At 42.4% G+C, this 18047-nt stretch overlaps 1 protein-coding gene across 1 annotated transcript in view; it reads right to left on the bottom strand.

Annotated features, from left to right (window-relative positions):
* The window catches only part of LOC117456338 (SEC14-like protein 1), a 48762-nt gene that overhangs the window by 18681 nt on the left and 12034 nt on the right, over nt 1–18047 (bottom strand). Inside the window, exon 3 of the mRNA XM_034096546.1 lies at nt 162–311. Coding sequence (XP_033952437.1) covers nt 162–311 — 150 coding nt within the window. The remainder of the gene's footprint in view (nt 1–161; nt 312–18047) is intronic.

Genomic DNA, 18047 nt, shown 5'->3' with positions numbered 1-18047 from the left:
AGAAGGTTGTTTTGTGTGCGTCAGCTGGTATTGTCATCTTATCATACTGGTGTGTCCTTTTTGTGTATCTCTTGCCTGTATTCAATTTGAAGAAAAGAAAACCCCTTATACAATGCTATAATTGAGATGCCCATTAGCTGACGATCGTATGTGCATCGTACCCTTTTGAGCAGGCGCGGGGCGTCAACATCCAGGGCGCAGCGGCGCTGCACTCGGGTGGTGGAGCCGTCCTCATTGGTCTCCTCTTCCACCACGTCACTCGCCACAAACATAGGGATCAGGTGACAGGTGGGGAACCGGCGTTCATACGCCTGAAAAAGAAAAGGAAGCAGAATTGTCAGCTCACACACAGGTTTTTAATCTGGGAGGATATCTTTTAGGTATTCAGTTTCATTCTCAAAGAGAAAAGTTAAAAAGGTTTCAATAGCTTCCTTTCCATGCTGTGCTGAGGGCAGACAATAAGAATCTCTTTTCTACAGAGCAGCAAAGTAGCAAACCAAATGTAGCGAGCAATGCAAGCTTTGTTTACTTAAAGGTCCCCAATTATACTGTTTTTCATCAATATATTACAGGTCTCAGTTATACACAAAACATGTCTCTGAAGTGTTTGGCTCCAAACACCAAACCGATCATGCATTGCAGCATTACCCATAATCCCCTCTGTTTCAGCCCTGTTTCCAAAGTGCTGATTCTCTGTCTGTTACTTTAGATGAAAATAAGGAGCCCCTCCCCACGCCCCTCTGAGAGACATTTGGTTACAAAGAACTCAATGGTGCTCTAGAGGAGATTCAGGTGATAAGGGGGGGGGGGGGGTTACCTTGGTTGGTGATTGGCTAATGGTTACACAAGACAACACATCGTTATGACATCATAAAGTGGCCAAAATCTGATCAGCTCATTTTCAGACATGTTTTTATAGAAATGGATCAGGACAAAAAGAGAGGGGGTCTTTTTTCCTGAAACTTTCAGAGGGGGACACATGTTGATGTAGAAGAGACATGAAGAAGAGGGGACACATGTTGATGTAGAAGAGACATGGAGAAGAGGGGACACATGTTGATGTAGAAGAGACATGGAGAAGAGGGGACACATGTTGATGTAGAAGAGACATGAAGAAGAGGGGACACATGTTGATGTAGAAGAGACATGAAGAAGAGGGGACACATGTTGATGTAGAAGAGACATGGAGAAGAGGGGACACATGTTGATGTAGAAGAGACATGGAGAAGAGGGGACACATGTTGATGTAGAAGAGACATGAAGAAGAGGGGACACATGTTGATGTAGAAGAGACATGGAGAAGAGGGGACACATGTTGATGTAGAAGAGACATGGAGAAGAGGGGACACATGTTGATGTAGAAGAGACATGGAGAAGAGGGGACACATGTTGATGTAGAAGAGACATGAAGAAGAGGGGACACATGTTGATGTAGAAGAGACATGCAGAAGAGGGGACACATGTTGATGTAGAAGAGACATGCAGAAGAGGGGACACATGTTGATGTAGAAGAGACATGCAGAAGAGGGGACACATGTTGATGTAGAAGAGACATGAAGAAGAGGGGACACATGTTGATGTAGAAGAGACATGCAGAAGAGGGGACACATGTTGATGTAGAAGAGACATGCAGAAGAGGGGACACATGTTGATGTAGAAGAGACATGGAGAAGAGGGGACACATGTTGATGTAGAAGAGACATGCAGAAGAGGGGACACATGTTGATGTAGAAGAGACATGGAGAAGAGGGGACACATGTTGATGTAGAAGAGACATGCAGAAGAGGGGACACATGTTGATGTAGAAGAGACATGAAGAAGAGGATTTTACATAGTGACAGGTGACCTTTGAAGAGGTCATATTGTGGTTAGGGTGTGTCCCTTTCCTGTAGTGTGTAACATAGCTTTCTGTGCATGTAAATGGTCTGCAAAGGCTCAAATCCATGTGTTCCCTCCAGAGGGACTTTCTCTCCCACACACTCCGCCCCCGGCCTGAAACGCCTCCATTGGACGCCTGTGTTTTCTTCCGCCACATAGTGACAACATCACTTTTTATCATTTACGCTTCTATTGGCTAGCACTCCAACACTTTGCACATGCATTTGCTTAGAGGCGGGACATTTCCAACACATCTGTAAGCAGTTGACCAATCCCAAGAGAGCCAGACAGCTAACCAATCAGAGCAGACTGGGCTCTGATTTCAGACAGAGGGTGAAAAGAAAGAGCTTTTTGACATTAAACATGTCAACATGTCACAGTGGAGAAACTTAATACTAATATTAACCTGTAAAAGAGCAGAATATTTCCTCTTTAATGGTTGTTCAAATGCAGGTTCACAGCTGACCCGTAGCACTTTGCAGCATGGGAAACATGTAAATCCCTATAAGCTGTAAGCATGTAATTCCAGCTTATATAACAGTTATTAGAAAACAGTTTGCATACTCGATAAGAATGCAAGTATTGAGCCAAGAGTGACTGGAGAATGTGAACAGGTGGGCAGAGAATAGCTGCTGCAATCAAGTGAGAGACCACAACAAAGGCTCCTTTTCCTTTGCACCATTCCAAACTTCTCACTGGCCCACATTTAACTAAAGCACTTTTTAATTCCTTTACAATAAAGGGCTTAATACACAACAAGAGCTGCTGTGCCCACGGGTCACACTGTGCCTCCAAAGGAAGTGTTCTCATGAAAGCAACACACAGGGCCTTGGCTGGCAGCATTCTTACTTTTCTTTATAGTCACAGTTCTTACATATTGGAGCAGATGTTGCATGGTTGCAGCAAAGTCTAGAGACCAGGCTAGACTCAACAGCAAACTCACTGATGTCTGTGATAATGTGGGCTGGAGATGATGCTAACTCTGAGGTGGTCTGAGTCTCTTATATCGTATATCCTTCCTGAAAAACCCAACAGCGATTTCCTTCATTTTGGAAACTCTGTCCAGAATTGAGTTTCTAAGACATGAAAGAATGCCTTTAAGTGATTGAGCGATTGGGTGAATAGTGAGATTTAAAAAAAGGAACAGGGAAGGAAAAACAGACTGGGGGGAATGTTGCAGTGCAAATCTACCACTTCATCAATGGAGACGGACAAGATGACCGTGCCTGAGAAAGTGAAGCAGGGAACGACTTTGCGAGATCAACTGAAAGAACAAGTGATGCTCAAAAGACTGTCAGGGTCGGCTGAGTTAGTGTCAGCTGAGTGTCTGAATAAAGGATTGGTTTCCCATGGAGCACAGGACAACGCTCAATATGTCTTTAAGCTCAATTGAAAGCCATGAGAATGTAGATCACTGTGCCATGAATGTCAAAACACATTTGAACCACTATTAATGATTGGGTCATTTGCATAACACTGTTTAATACAAATGTTTAATTTGTATTAGGGCTGAACGATATACCGTGTCATGGCGATAACCGCGATATGCGCATGCGCGATTATTCTTTTTTTTTTTTTTAAATGCTAACGCACTTTAGCACAGAATTCAAAATAAAGATATCATTTATTATTATTATTATAATAATAAGGGTATTTATATAGTGCCTTTCAAGGGACCCAAGGTCGCTGTACGTGGTTATTACTTATCGAAACTGCACATACAATATATCCGATTAAAGCTGAGACTCCACAGATTACTTAAGTATAGTATCTAAGCGATCCGAGCTCGCGACAGGGGAAGCAAACACATACATCACAACACGTACCTTTTACGGAGCTTTTAGGGGAGATTGTCTCACCGTAGCTGTCAATCTGATCAAAAGACGTGTTGAATGGCATTAAAACGAGAAAAAACGCGGCTGAATCGGTTGATCCATAGGTTAATAATGTATCTGTGACTTTGAAGAAATTGTTTATAATCCATAATTCCATTTTTATGTAAACATCGGAGCACAAAAGTTAGCTGCTAATGATAGCCACCTTCTGCTGCTGCTTCCGGTTTTGGCTACGCGTCACTCTCACTCCTTATTTGGTAATGTGTGTATTAGACTGCCGCATAGCCAGGGCCGCCTTAATGCACGGGCTGACGTGGGCTGAAGCCCAGGGGCCTACGGAGATCGGGGGCCTATCATGAGCCAATAAAAAAATGTAAAAAAAGAAAATTCAAATATATATATTTGTTTTTAAAAAAAATTAGATAAACAAAGTCTTGGCTTTCAGAATATGAAACTTTTATTTCAAAAATCACACGATAAATACATTTTTGAAGCTTGTAAAGGGAAAATGACAGCTCTCACTCGCCACCCTGCACTTCCACAGCGCCGACCCCCTCCCTCAAGCTGAAATTATGAATGTAAGGTGTATAATAATTAGGGTTGTAACGGTATCCGTATTCGTCCCGTACCGTCACGGTTCGGACGTCACGGTTCGGCACATGCAGTCACACGGCGAATGCGCCTTTTTTATGAGTGGGAAAAAGTCTGTCACTCAGGGCAGTATTACACTATATATAATCCAGGGGGCGGTATTGCGCCAGCCGCCCATAAATAACAAATGAAGAACAAGAACAAAACACAACAAAACGAACACAATACATGAAGAAGAAAAGTTAGTTGCTATGGCGAGTTCACACAACACACAGGAGCTAGAACCCACCTGCTTCTTTTAAATCAGGTGTGTGGGAACATTTGGGGTTCCATGTGGACTACAACAATGATGGGGTGCGAGTTGTGGATCGGACGAGGACGGTGTGTCGGCGTTGTTCGACAGCGGTGTGGTATGCTGGTGGTAACACGTCAAACATGCTCAATCACATCCGAGTCAGTCTCAGTCCCCAGCGAGAGCGTTTCCTCGACGGCAGGTGACATAGTTACCGCCAACAGATCTGCCCTCACTGCTGACAACGTAGACTAACTCATCTTTCTGAAGAACAACTTGAAAATAGAGTAAAGCTCGAGTACCTTTATTTAGGCGTAATGGCCTCACACACTCACAAGTTAATTACACATGTTAGACATTGCTCCTAAAGGTACAGATTTTATCCTTGTATTTATTTTATATGTTGACATCAGGAGATGTTATACAGTTCTGTATTGCCTTTTATTGATTGTGATTGAAACACTTTCTTATTATTTATTTTAATATTATCAGGACATTCTTTTTAGTTGTACAGCTTATTTAACCTTTTAGTTTGACATCAGCCAATATAAATAATATGGCCACCTGAGTGTGTGTGTGTGTGTGTGTGTGTGTGTGTGTGTGTGTGTGTGTGTGTGTGTGTGTGTGTGTGTGTGTGTGTGTGTGTGTGTGTGTGTGTGTGTGTGTGTGTGTGTGTGTGTGTGTGTGTGTGTGTGTGTGTGTTACTGTTTGTGGTTTGTTTTTAACTGTGTAATAGAGTTAATGATTCCAAATGTTAGAGTTCTTTATTTTCATACCAAAACTTGCACTACTGTTAAAAATAAATAACAGCAAAATAAAATTATGCATTTGGGACTTTTTTTTGCTTTTCCTTGTTGTACCGAACCCGTACCGAACCCGTACCGAACCCGTACCGAACCCGTACCGAACCGTGACCCCCAAACCGAGGTATGAACCGAACCGTGACTTCTGTAAGCCGTTACACCCCTAATAGTAATCATAGATAACACGGCAGGGTCCGTTACAGTTTGTTTTCATCTGATTTCAAATAAACAAAGTCTTGGCTTTCAGAATATTACATTTGTTTTGGCAAATTCAGAAGATAAATACAACTTGTAACGGCATAATTACAAGCGGAGAACGGAGTAACTTGACGTCACAGCAGGCACAACAACAGCCGATGTTTCTCGTGAGTGTTTTTCCCGGGAAACAAACACAATACACACAAAGCAAAATTACACAAACACACACGTATACACACACACACACACACACTCGTGAGCTTCCCCCAGACCAGTAATCTAAACGGAAATATCTTCCCTCCATACTATTTTGATCATTTGCTCCGCTAATCAATCAGATCGATGGATTCCAGAGATGACTCCGTAACAGTCAGTGGGCACCACTTAACAGCCAATCGGAATGAGAATATGTTTCACATGTGACTTATTCAAATTGCGAGTGATTGAGTGACAGATGAAGGTTGTTTAGGAGAAAATGTCGGAGAAGAAAAAGTTTGAGAGTGGCGCTCGGACAAGGAAATTGTTGAGGGAAAAGAAGTTTCGAGACAAGCAGCTATTACAAAACATGCCGAAGCTTACAGGTTATTTTAAACCTGCAGGCCAGGATGAGGAGGAAGGACAGATGAGTTCTGTACCGAGCAGTAGCGGTGCCGGCCGCGGGGCCTCAGAGCCAAGTAGGCCGTCTGGTTCTGATAGCGATGGAGTAGCGGGAGAGGAAAAACAGACAGGAGGAACATTATCTGTTGGAGGAGATGGAGAGGACGACAAGGACTTGCTACGTGGAGGGGAGCCAACGGCAACCGGACAAATACATGAGGGAGGCCCGATACGTCACTCATCTGGAGGAGAGGACCAGGCGCGCGTAGAGCAGAGTGGAGAAGTGCGATCACAGAGCCTGCCGAGGCTATAAATGACTTGTTGTTTAAATAGGGGGCCTACCAGGGCCTGATGGCAGGTTAAGGCGGGCTTGCGCATAGCCAAGACCGGAAGCAGCAGCCACTCTGGTGGCTACCATTAGCAGCTAACTTTTGTGCTCCGATTTTTACATAAAAATGAAATTATGGATTATAAACAATTGCTTCAAAGCCACAGATACATTATCAACCTATGGATTAAACGATTCAGCCGCGTTTTTTCTCGTTTTAATGCCATTGAACACGTCTTTTGATCAGATTGACAGCTACGGTGAGACGATCTCCCCTAGAAGCTCCGTAAAGGTACGTGTTGTGATGTATGTGTTTGCTTCCCCTGTCGCGAGTCCGGATCACTCAGTGATGTTACTATATACCTAAATAATCTGTGGAACCTCAGCTTTAATCGGATATCTTGTATGTGCAGCTACGATGAGTAATAAGGGTACTTTTATCTTGAGTTCTGTGTCAAACCCCGTTAGCATTTTTCGCTCAGGGGCCATTTAGATGTTTCTTATGAAACTTGTGTTTTGTTTTGGTAAAAATGGTTTGTATCGTCAATTAGCTGAGATTATTTCCGTTAATCTGGTATAACACATTCATAGGTTCTTAAATATTAAGATCCCCTGAGACACAGTGTCGTGAAAAAAAAAGTAAAGTACCCGCCGGGACCTTGGGGCTTAACAGGTTAAAAAACCGCAAAATATATCGCAGGGGAACAAAAAACCGCAATGTCAGTTTTTTTCAATATCGTGCAGCCCTAATTTGTATGACTAGTGATCTTAAATCAGAGCTGCACCATTTGGAAAAAACGATCTAACTAGTTGGGATTATTATGACTGATAATGCCATTGCAGTATGATTTGCAATGTCAGCTGGTTTATATACAGCTTTATTCCAGCAGCCATCGCATAAATGTCCAAGTTCTAGCAGTGTGACACGGATGCTATGCCCATTTATTTATTAACTTTTTGGATTGCTGAAGCGGACTTATTATTTGCAAACCACGTACGTCCTGCGATACTAAAACGTTATATTAAAACAGCCCTAGTTAAGACAGTTTTTTTTATATTTATTTTTAGACTTTATTAGAGAGCTAGATTTGAAAGGAGGAGATGGAGGATGTGATGCAGCCCGGATTCGAACCTGCGTCCACTGCAATAAGAACTGAGCACCAGCAATTGGGCTGCCATTTCAGCAGCAGCTGTTGTGTGCGAGTAGGCAGTCAGTAGGGTTCAGCAGCTCCTGGCATACCACTGCCAGGGCTACTGAGCCACCCAGCTGCCCACTGTCCACTGACCGAGTGAATGCTGAGCTCTGTTTTTCAGCCCCGATGCTCTGGAACACTGAGCGCAGGCTTTGTACTGCCGTCAGCACAACACCACTGAGTGTAAACACATTAAAAACAACCATACACCAACAACACACTCCACCACAAATGCGTATTTTAACACAATAGGATTACATACTGTACAAAAATATAGGGTGTACACTATGAGACAGTAAACCACGAAAGGGAAAAAGAACACTCCATCAGAGCCTTGTACTACTCAATGAAACAAGACAAAAGTAACAAGCAGCCCAACTTTTAGCTGCCCTTTGTGCACTGAGAACAACCATGCTGTTTTAGTGTAGGAGGGTCATGCCACCAGGTTATTCCTGAAAAAGGGAATGTAAGGGCCTGCTCCACAGTGTTGCCAACTCCATAGTAAGGAAAGTATCTATTGGCTGTCCGGAAAGTCGCCAGAAGTCCCTAACGTCATCGCCTAATTTGCATATCATGTAATGGCGGCTGTAGGAGAGAGCATGACAGAGAGGAGTAAAAAAACGTTCCACCCCCTTCAAGGATCAAAACCTGAAACCGACAGTAGATCAGAGTCAATTGTTTAGTATTAATGGATGGCAGCTTGCTTTGAGTGGCAGTGTCATAAGGCAGTGGCCTGTTGTTCTTTAAAACTCTAACTAACTCTACTGGAACATACACATTTTGTCTCATCAATCTCTTGAAAGTACTTCCTGCGCAAGTGGTATTTACATTAGAACATGTTAATTAAACTCTATATTTTGTCCAGGATGTGTCAACTCAACATCAACAGGATCTAGTTTGCATTTACCTCATGACACTTTCTAAACCCTCATTCAGTCACACGTCATGCCGTGACATTCTCTGCAGGCGTGACTCACAGTACACAGCTACATGTGAGTATGGCTCCTCTTGGAAAGTATTTAGGAATAGTACAGTATGGTGCTGTATGGTTGGAGGAACCACATTAGTTCCGCTAATTTGTAATAACCTGCCCTAGGCTGATCCAATCAACTATGGGCAACACAAACCCTCTGCCGATAGGTCTCTTGGGACCAATATCAATGTGAAAGCACTACTTCCTTGGTGGCATGAACCATCTCTGGAGAGAATGAAAATGGTTGTGTAATCAACACAACAGAAAGCCCTGAGGTCAGCTTCTGCTATTTTTATCAGCTGGCTTTTCTGGTGAATGGGAACACGGGAACATTTTGGCCGTTTTAAGATGAAGGTGCTTCGAGAGGAAAGCTTAGAGATGATATGAAAACACACTGGCAAACAAACACGGAAAAGCTGAGACACAGCAACTGCAATCTGACTGCGTTTCCTGCTAATATTCAGAGGAAAAGTACTCACGACAGAGTTTTATGAGAAACACTTGACATGTTGTATTCATAGGTTTAGTCATTGGGAAGCTATTTGGAGTACGCCTTTAGTTGGCGTGAGGACAAACAAATGAGTCAGGGATATGGTTTTTAGAGGGAAAACAAATGACATGGTTAGCCAAATTAACCAACTCTGGAATGTTGGCATTTAGAGGAAAACGGCAATGTTTATTAATGTGAACCGTTCCTGGTTAATAAATAAATATACAAATACACCACAAACAGAATAAGACGATAGCGTGATGCAGTAATGAGTCCTAAAACCCAGAAAACGAAAGTTCTTAACGTCATCACGCGATGTGCAGCCATGCGACCGTGATGTATTTTGTTTACAGCCGAACCTTAGCTTTTTATTTCTGGCAAATGCTTTACGTTTCTAAAACCGTATAAGTGATGTAGATATGTGGAATTATCTTGCGCAAGAAAATGTTTAAGTAAAATAAAACGTGTGTTTGCCAAAGATCTTGTTTTCTGCAATATCCCGAAATCCAACGGCAAAATGTTGCTTTTTACTTTTTGATGAAGGACACCTTGCGATGCCCCAACTTCCGCAGCTGCCTCAACATCACTGCACCTGTCTATGAAAACATATACATTTATCCAGGCTAACTAAAACAACCAACCATAAGTAAGAAGGTCTGCAGGAATGTTCTCCTCCACTCTCCATGTTGATATGCATGTTTAGACACACCTCAGCTGACTGATTACTGGTTCCTGGATGTGCTTTCAGGGGCGTATGAGAGAACATTCAGAAACAATACCTACTCATTGATCCCTTCCTGCATACATAGAAACCCTTCTCTCTGTGGACAGCACACAATGTGGATAACGGCATGGGTATTGAAGGATTTTTTCCTATTTTTCTGAGGAAGGGAGATTCAGGAAATCCAAGAGTTCCGAGGGGATACATAACACATGTTGAGATTACAAAGGGCTGCATGGTGCATATTCACAGGCATAGCATACTACTTTGGAAGACAACTCGAGCGTTGGCAGGCGGCCCAGCCATTATCTAGCTTTGATTTATGGCAATACAACAACAACAAAAAAGTTAAAGATAACTCCAAGCACGATCCAAACAAAAACAGGAAGAGGATAAGAACATTCCAAGTTGTTATGTTATTATTAATAACATGTTGAAGTGTAATGCGGCTTTCACACCAGCGCTTTTCCCTTTCTAGCTCCGAGCTCGAGCTTTTCTGCTCCCGCTCTGTTCACACCGCCCAGAGCCCGACTGGTGCTGCCGCTGCTGCTGCGTCATGACGTCACCGTTTACATCGCTGATTTGCTCCCCAACGGCGTTACGGCGCTCACAACAACAACAACAACTGCGTCGGGTCGATGATCGTGTTGCTTTTAATCACACGAAGCCAGATTAAATTAAATAACGACTTCTCCAACCTTATGCTTTTCTCCAGAGTGCCGTGGTTCATTGTTTATTAATGTGTTTCTGCAGCATTTACCGACCGCTGCAGTGCTGGCTGCTCTTCCACAGGAGTGTATTCTCCCGTTAGCTCCCGGTTAGCTCACACTGCAGCGGCCGCTCTAAAGCATTCACTGTCCGACTCACACAAGCAGCTGATGCATATCCCCAGTTCCCTTAGCCTAAGTGAATGTGTGTCAGTCTGAATTGACACTGTTTGGTATCACAACGCTGTTATGAAAGTTTCTCTGGTATAAAACGGGTGATGTTGGCATAGCAACCGAAGCTAAACTGACTACTTGCATCCGATAGCTGCAATAATACAAAACAACACGTCTGCCTCTCTCCACAATGATCGATAACAGTGAACGGATGGTCAAAGTAAGGCACAAATAAACAGAATCACACGAAGCCTGGTTACTGTTGCCTGACTTTATAAAGTGTGTTTATAGGCACTACTGCTTGTAGGCAGGCATAACAGTCGACCCATGTTCAGGGGAGGTGGGTTTAGTTTCCTGCACGCCTCGACGTAAGAGAGACGTAAGCGACGTCACCTCTTAGCTCCAAAGCTCTTGCCTCTAGACCGACCATTTTTTGGAGCTGGAAGTGAACCGGATTCCGGAGCTAAGAGGCGGCACCGTTGCGGTGTGAACTGGAAAAAACGGCACTTTTCAGCTCCAGCTCCGAGCCGGAGCTGAAAACGCGTTGGTGTGAAAGGGGCATGAGTGTGATATCTCTGCTGAAATCACAACTTTACTTTGAGCAAATCAAGGACTGCTGAAAATATGAGTCAATGAATTGATTAGTTGATTGAGAGACTAACATTGTTAATTATCACTTTTTCTCTCGTTGTAGTTTCTCAAATGAGTGGATTTGTTGCTTTTCTCGGGGTTGTACTTATATACGTTGAATATTGTTGGGAAATGTAATGGCTCTGGCTTAGGTCAATTGTAATGGAAATGTTTCATTATTTTCTTATGTTTGTTTTACCAACCAAGCAACTATTTGACGGGGGAAATAGTTGCTTGTTGCTGCTTTAAAATCAACGCAGCCTACGTTATCAAATTGAAGAAAAAAACATTGAAAAACTCCAACCTTGCCCTGAAACAGTCAGGCTTATTGGTTTGTAATAATGAATGTCTTGGTCCTCTACACCAAGACATATACAATAAAAAGATAAGCAGGTATGTTAACATGTCTGACACAACTAACTATATTGTCACACATTATATATAATTAAATCGCCTAACCATAATGTCAATTAAGAAAACAAGGCCACAAGAAGTAACATTCATACCAAACAACACAGATGAGCAGAAATGTGCTTGCACTAGGTGTGTCAGTAGTTGACCTGCATTTGCTTTAAAGCAGGGGTGGGTGTGACGAAGGGAACTTCGTCGCTATGGACTGACGGCTTCAGGCCGGGTGATATGGCACTTTATTAGCGTGATTGCACAGTATATGTCGTCTGTGGCTGATGATTGTGTGCACCTGGTGTCCTGTGTTGTCTCCTCCCCCCTCACCTGTGTCTTGTTGTGCTGATTAGAGTGTGGGTATTTAGGCTCTGTTTCTCTGTCTGATAAGAGGGCTGGGTGTGCGTGTGAGATCCTTGTGGCTGCAGGATGGGTGCAAGGAGAACCGCAGGATTGAGGCGAGACAACATAGTTTTTGCGTGGCTGTGTCTTTAGTTGAAAGCCCAGTGGCATCTGTTCATCTGTCATTCTGATCATACCGTCATTAACTTTGTTGTTATTAGCATCTGGTTAGCTAGCTATGCTAATGAATAAAAGAAGCTTTTTCCACAACCAGTGAGGTAAAGGCACATCTTTATATGATCAAAAAATAAGAGAATAAAGTAAACGAGTATAAAATACTATATGACAGTAAAAAAAGTTGTTCTTAATAAACAAGAATACAGTTTGAAAGGGGAGTGATTTGTAAAATATCCATTCAAAAAAATAAAAAATCTGCTTCCAGCTCTGTTTCATATGGGTGTTGAGGGATGTATCCATCTCCTAATGTTACTCTCAAAGTGCACCAGATTGATGCTTTTAACTTCAACATTTAAAAATAAATCTTCCCGGGGGACCGGACCCCCCTAGAGGAGGTTAGGTCCCCCCACCCCCACTTAAATCATCTTTCTGTTTTGGTGGTCATGTCACAACCGTGCACGTGAATGCATGCGCGAGTCATGGTGAGATATCTGGATTAAGAGGTCGCTTTTTCTTTGCACAGCATGAAAGAAAGGTGAAATGAATGGGCTGTGATCTTAGTGTTTTTAAGCAGAGGTCAATAATTTGCAGGGCCCTCGGAGGATGTTGAAAAAATTGAAATGGCCCTTGAGAGGAAAAAGGTACCCCACCCCTGCTTTAAAGGGTTCAGACAGAACATGTTTGAGAACTTGTAGTACTAAGTAGCAGTATCAATCTACTTGGCAAGTATAGTAAACAGGTTACTAGTTACAATGCTGCCGAGTCATATTAATACTAGACGAGCCACAACACTGAGAATAGAGAGATACGAGATAAGGCAACAGATTCATGGGAAAGAAGAAGTTCCATATTTACAATAGAGAATACAAAATATGTTTTCTGTCTATATATTAAGCATTCTGTTACTGCACATTGAGGTGGCATGACAGACATGTGACTGTGGTAAGAGATGTGTGTCGGAAGGAGTCGACCAATATATTGCAATACTGTACCACAAAATGGTTGCACTGAATTGGATGGAACTAAAGAAACACCCTTCCCAAAGGCAACTCTTTGGTAACATAACAATAGCTCTTGTGCAATGTTCCTACCAATATACAGCTGTTCACAAGAACCATAAAAGGCCACGGAATGACATGCACCAACTTGATGGTAAAGGTTCTGGTATTTCAACAGCACAAGCCCAAAACAATGTGGCACACAAGGCTACTCAGTTTTTGTTAGACAAGCCCATTCTCCTGTAGCTTCCAGACTAAAAACATACTTTGTTTTTGTTACTTTTAGTTCCATTTCCCTATTATAAAAGTGGTGTCAATATGTGGAGAATATCCTGCTGAACAAAGCATTTAAATATCATTAATGTGTGTTTGCTGCAGTTCTTATTTTCTGCAATAATCCAAACTCCATTGGACAAATCCCATGCCATGCTAACTTCCGGGTCTGCCTACAGAAATACGCATTACTACACCACTTACTGTCAAACATGACAATAGGGTGAGGACCAATCAACTATGGGTAATACAAACCCTCTGCCTAAAGGTTTCTTGGGACCAATATCAATTGGACAACACTACTTCCTTGGTAGCATGAACCATCTCTGGAGATAATGAAAATTATGTGGAGGGCAGTTTAAAGATTGGAAAAGGACATACAGTTGTTAAAAGCAATGGAATCAGTAGTGTACAAATACATAAAGGGACATTGCAAGCAAGCAGGACATATAGATAGCAGGGTTTCCGTTAGCCGGTAATTACTGGTTTTTAGCTGAATGTAGTCACAGTCACATTGAGGTTTCTGGTTGGGCATTGTCTGCCATGTACATGTCAATTTAAATTATATGTTACATGTTTCTTGCAACGTAGATGTTAGAAAACTGTCAATTGGGTTAAAAAGTACATTTGAGAGACTCTAACGCCTAATGATTAATAAGCGAGTGCTGCTATAGGACACACAGTGTCATGTTCACTCATGAACTGATTGTCACAGACATACAACTCACTTCTGAAAATAATGGGGGTGACACAAAAGGCTTCGCAGGCATCCGTGTACATAATTTGAGGTGAATAGGTTAGAAAGGAGTTGGTTAGGAGGAACATTCCTCCTGGTTTTCATTTCAGATAGCCAAGTTATAAACTCCAAACTTGGTCATCCACAAGGATTCGGGGTGAGCAGGAGGAAAGTTACTGAGCAGGCAGCTTGGAAATGCAGCTAAACTCACTCAAATGCTCAGGGAAATGTAAAGAAAACACAGGTGTTAATAAATTACATAAGATATAACTATTCAGGGAAAATAGCAGGTTTCGATTCAGACAGGCTACACTTGTTCATCAAAGTACTAGTTGTTCTAGGAGGAAACGGTCTCACCCTTTGTATAATAGTAAAACCAAAAACAGATCAATTGTTTCTGTGGTTGAGTTTTATATTTCCATTCGTGAGATTTTATTATAACAGGTTTGGTGTTCCGCTTCTTAAAACAACACCACGGATAATCATCATTTTTGTATGAATCATCTCATTTCGTTTTCCAGGCTTTTTTTAGGACCTCATTTAGCTGGTACTTGAGTCATCGTCACTTAACACGTCTTTGAGATAAGTCAATATTTACCAGTGATTTTCTGACTATTGGTTTATCAAAAGGATTTGCAGCTGGGTGTCATTATCACTCACACAATGGAAAGCAGCAGGGCCTCCCTTGGGTCCATGAGGCTTCACAAAGACGGGCTTCACTATGACTAAACACCCATTGACATGAATGTGAGCTTTTCAATAGGGAGCTGCCTGTGTGAGTGTTTGTAGGTAAACCACTCCTGTAATGTGTCCGTGCTCTCCATGGCCGGCCCAACCAGTTGGACAGCTTCTACGGGGACAAAGGCTCCAGTGTTGATATAGTGCTGTAGAAATACACTTGCATTTGTTAAGTGCTTCAACATATTAAACAATTTATGAAAATATATTTTCATGATTTTAAACTGCCGTCACCTCAAAACATTTTTTTTTTAAATATGTATGTCAAGGTTTCCCCAAGTTGAGACAGTCTCCACCCATCAGGTCAGAAAGCATCGGGCGGAGGTGAGCGTTGGGTGGGAAGGAGAACAAGCTGCTGACTGAGGAGTGCAACAATAGAGTGTTGGTCTCTGCATGCCATCCCACCCACTCCTCTGCTTCCAGTCATCTCACTGCTACACTCAGTGTGCATTGTAATGGCAGAACAACCCTATCTTTTAAGACTTTTTACTTAAGAAGTCCTAGGATTTTGCTCTTATTCTGCAAGAATAGCCCAACAACAGGAGATGCACACATGACATCTTTCTACTAACATGCATTTAAACATTAACGTGCAGTCAGATATCTGGTTTTCAGAGTCTCAAATCTGCAGTGTAGTTAAATGCAATTCAGTTTCTAATACAATCCCACAGAATCAGCCCATCGCAGCAGCTATATAAATGTAAGGTCCTAAATATTTGGTGGGCCGTGCAATATGCTAAACTGCAGTGCGAGATTAGACATGCATGACCGGACATATGTGCGTGCGTACCAGGGAATCAAAAGCAGCAGGATAGCCATCTGTAGATTATCCAGAAGTCATCACAGTAAGCAAAAAGGAATGCTGATTATATACATATTTTCTAGTGTAAGGCTTACTGAGACATGAGATTAAGCTTTAACTCGGTCAGCTCATTCAAAAAAGGAATTGCTGGAACAACGATGTTCCCACATGGTGACTGAAGACAAGATTTGAAGTCCGAGGACTTGCCTTGTACAAACAAATGCTGCTGACAATAGAAAACATACTAAAATAGAAGGAGAATTACTAACAGAAGTCCCTTGTGAATGATTCTAGTTTCAGAAATGATGAAAGGCATCGGTTATTAAACACACTTAGAATTAATGGATTTAAAATAAGCCCCTTAAAAGTTGAACTTCCAGCAAATGTAGCTAGTTTGAAAAAAGTGTGACTGGGCACATGCGACAACCGCTGTAGCAATATATTCTTAACATTTCAGATTAACTGCACAGCCCTACTCATCTTGACTGTTCTCCAAACAGGAACAAACCATTCCAGGATTAGAATTCTTCCTAGGTTACTAGTTACTGGAAACGGCAGCAATATTTATATCCTGCATTACAGTAAAGGAAAGAGAGGTGCTGGCAAAGAATAGCCACTGTGCCGCCAACACGAGGACAACATTTGACGGTTTTATTAATGTGAGGAAACTTGTGTTTAACGGTTAGTGTAAATGCTGTTGACGATTTCTGAGAATATTTCCAGTGAATGTTGAACACTGGCAGTAAACATGGAGACAATGTATGTGGCTTGTTTGTCGCCTTCAATTCACACTGTGGCGTATGAAAGAACTCATGGAAGGCAGTGTTACCTTGCGTTAGTGGAAAAAAAAAACTCTGAATAAAACGTAATTTTGCCCATAATTTCACTCAAAACAAAATGGCAGCCCCAGCATTAAGACATTTTATAAACACAAAAGAAAAAAATGCTTCGACCCTAAAAATCAAGCCAAATATTATCATAACAAAATTGATGAAAGCATACACATACATGCATAGACTGTCACAGTATACTGTACACACTCCTAATAACGTCACAATTCTGCTGCATAGATCTGAGTCACTATCCATTGCCAGGCTGTTGCAGTGTAAAACACGCTAAAGGGTCATTGTGTAAGAGTATGTGCGTACACATCTATCTGTGTCTGGCAGAGCAGGGTGGGGGAGGGGACATGCTGGGGCAGCATCTCGACCTTGCAGCAGGAAAGAGGGTGAATGACTGAATCAGTGAATGAAACGGGCTCCAGGTCTTTCCCATAGGCTCCCAGAGTCACATGGCGGGGATGATATGGTCCCTTATTAATGGCGCTTGAAGCAGCGCGCTGGATCCTAAGCTCCTTTCCCCGTAGCGGGTCATAACTCTTCATTGTTTTTTGGCAAACAGCATCAAGCCGAGTAAGTGAATTAGACACTGCGGGCAGAGCGGTGACAGATTCATTCAAAGACAGGTGCAACAAGCTAATGATGCCTAAACAGCTAGGTCAGCAAACATTTCACTGCAGCCGGCGTACTTTCATTCATCACATTAAATCTCCCTTTAGGAGCTCAGTCTGAATGAGTAACATGAGCGAAGTTTTATCTTTCTATTAATCCGTGTTCTCTTTTTTTAATGACCCACGCTGCCTTTCCAAAAAAAAAATGAATGAAACAACGTCATTTCTCTGTGCGGGCAAGTGAAGATGTTTGATGAACTAGTACGTATCGATGAGAACATTGGGTCTTATACGCGACTGAAAAGCAGACAGCTGGATTAAGACAAAAGAGTAATGCTGATGTGCCATAGAACTGGGTTGCAAAAGAGTTAACCAGACCGGGCCATAAGTGGGTCAGGACATTATGGGATAGAATGTCGACCTGGCACTGCCACTCAGCGCTTAGCCAGGCTAGACGGAAATAAAGGCGGCAGGCAGCAGGACGAACCTAGTTTAGAAACACCGGCTGGTCTGCGTTTAAACAAAGTGTTGGCGTTCCGACACTTGGAAAAGGTGCGGGGATGACCCACATATTGTAGGTTGTAGGAGGAACAAGGAGCTCAAAGTAGTTCATGGTGCAACAAGGCCAGAGTTAGCAGATGGAAAGGATATGGGCTCCCAAGTGGTTACCTTAACTAGAATATAATCAAACATGGTAACGAGCTCTGCTAATAGCTGGG

Source organism: Pseudochaenichthys georgianus, chromosome 1 (genome assembly GCF_902827115.2).
Source record: "Pseudochaenichthys georgianus chromosome 1, fPseGeo1.2, whole genome shotgun sequence".
Lineage (NCBI taxonomy): Eukaryota > Metazoa > Chordata > Actinopteri > Perciformes > Channichthyidae > Pseudochaenichthys > Pseudochaenichthys georgianus.
Note: the sequence above shows the minus strand (reverse complement) of the source record. Positions and strands in the feature narration are given on the sequence as shown.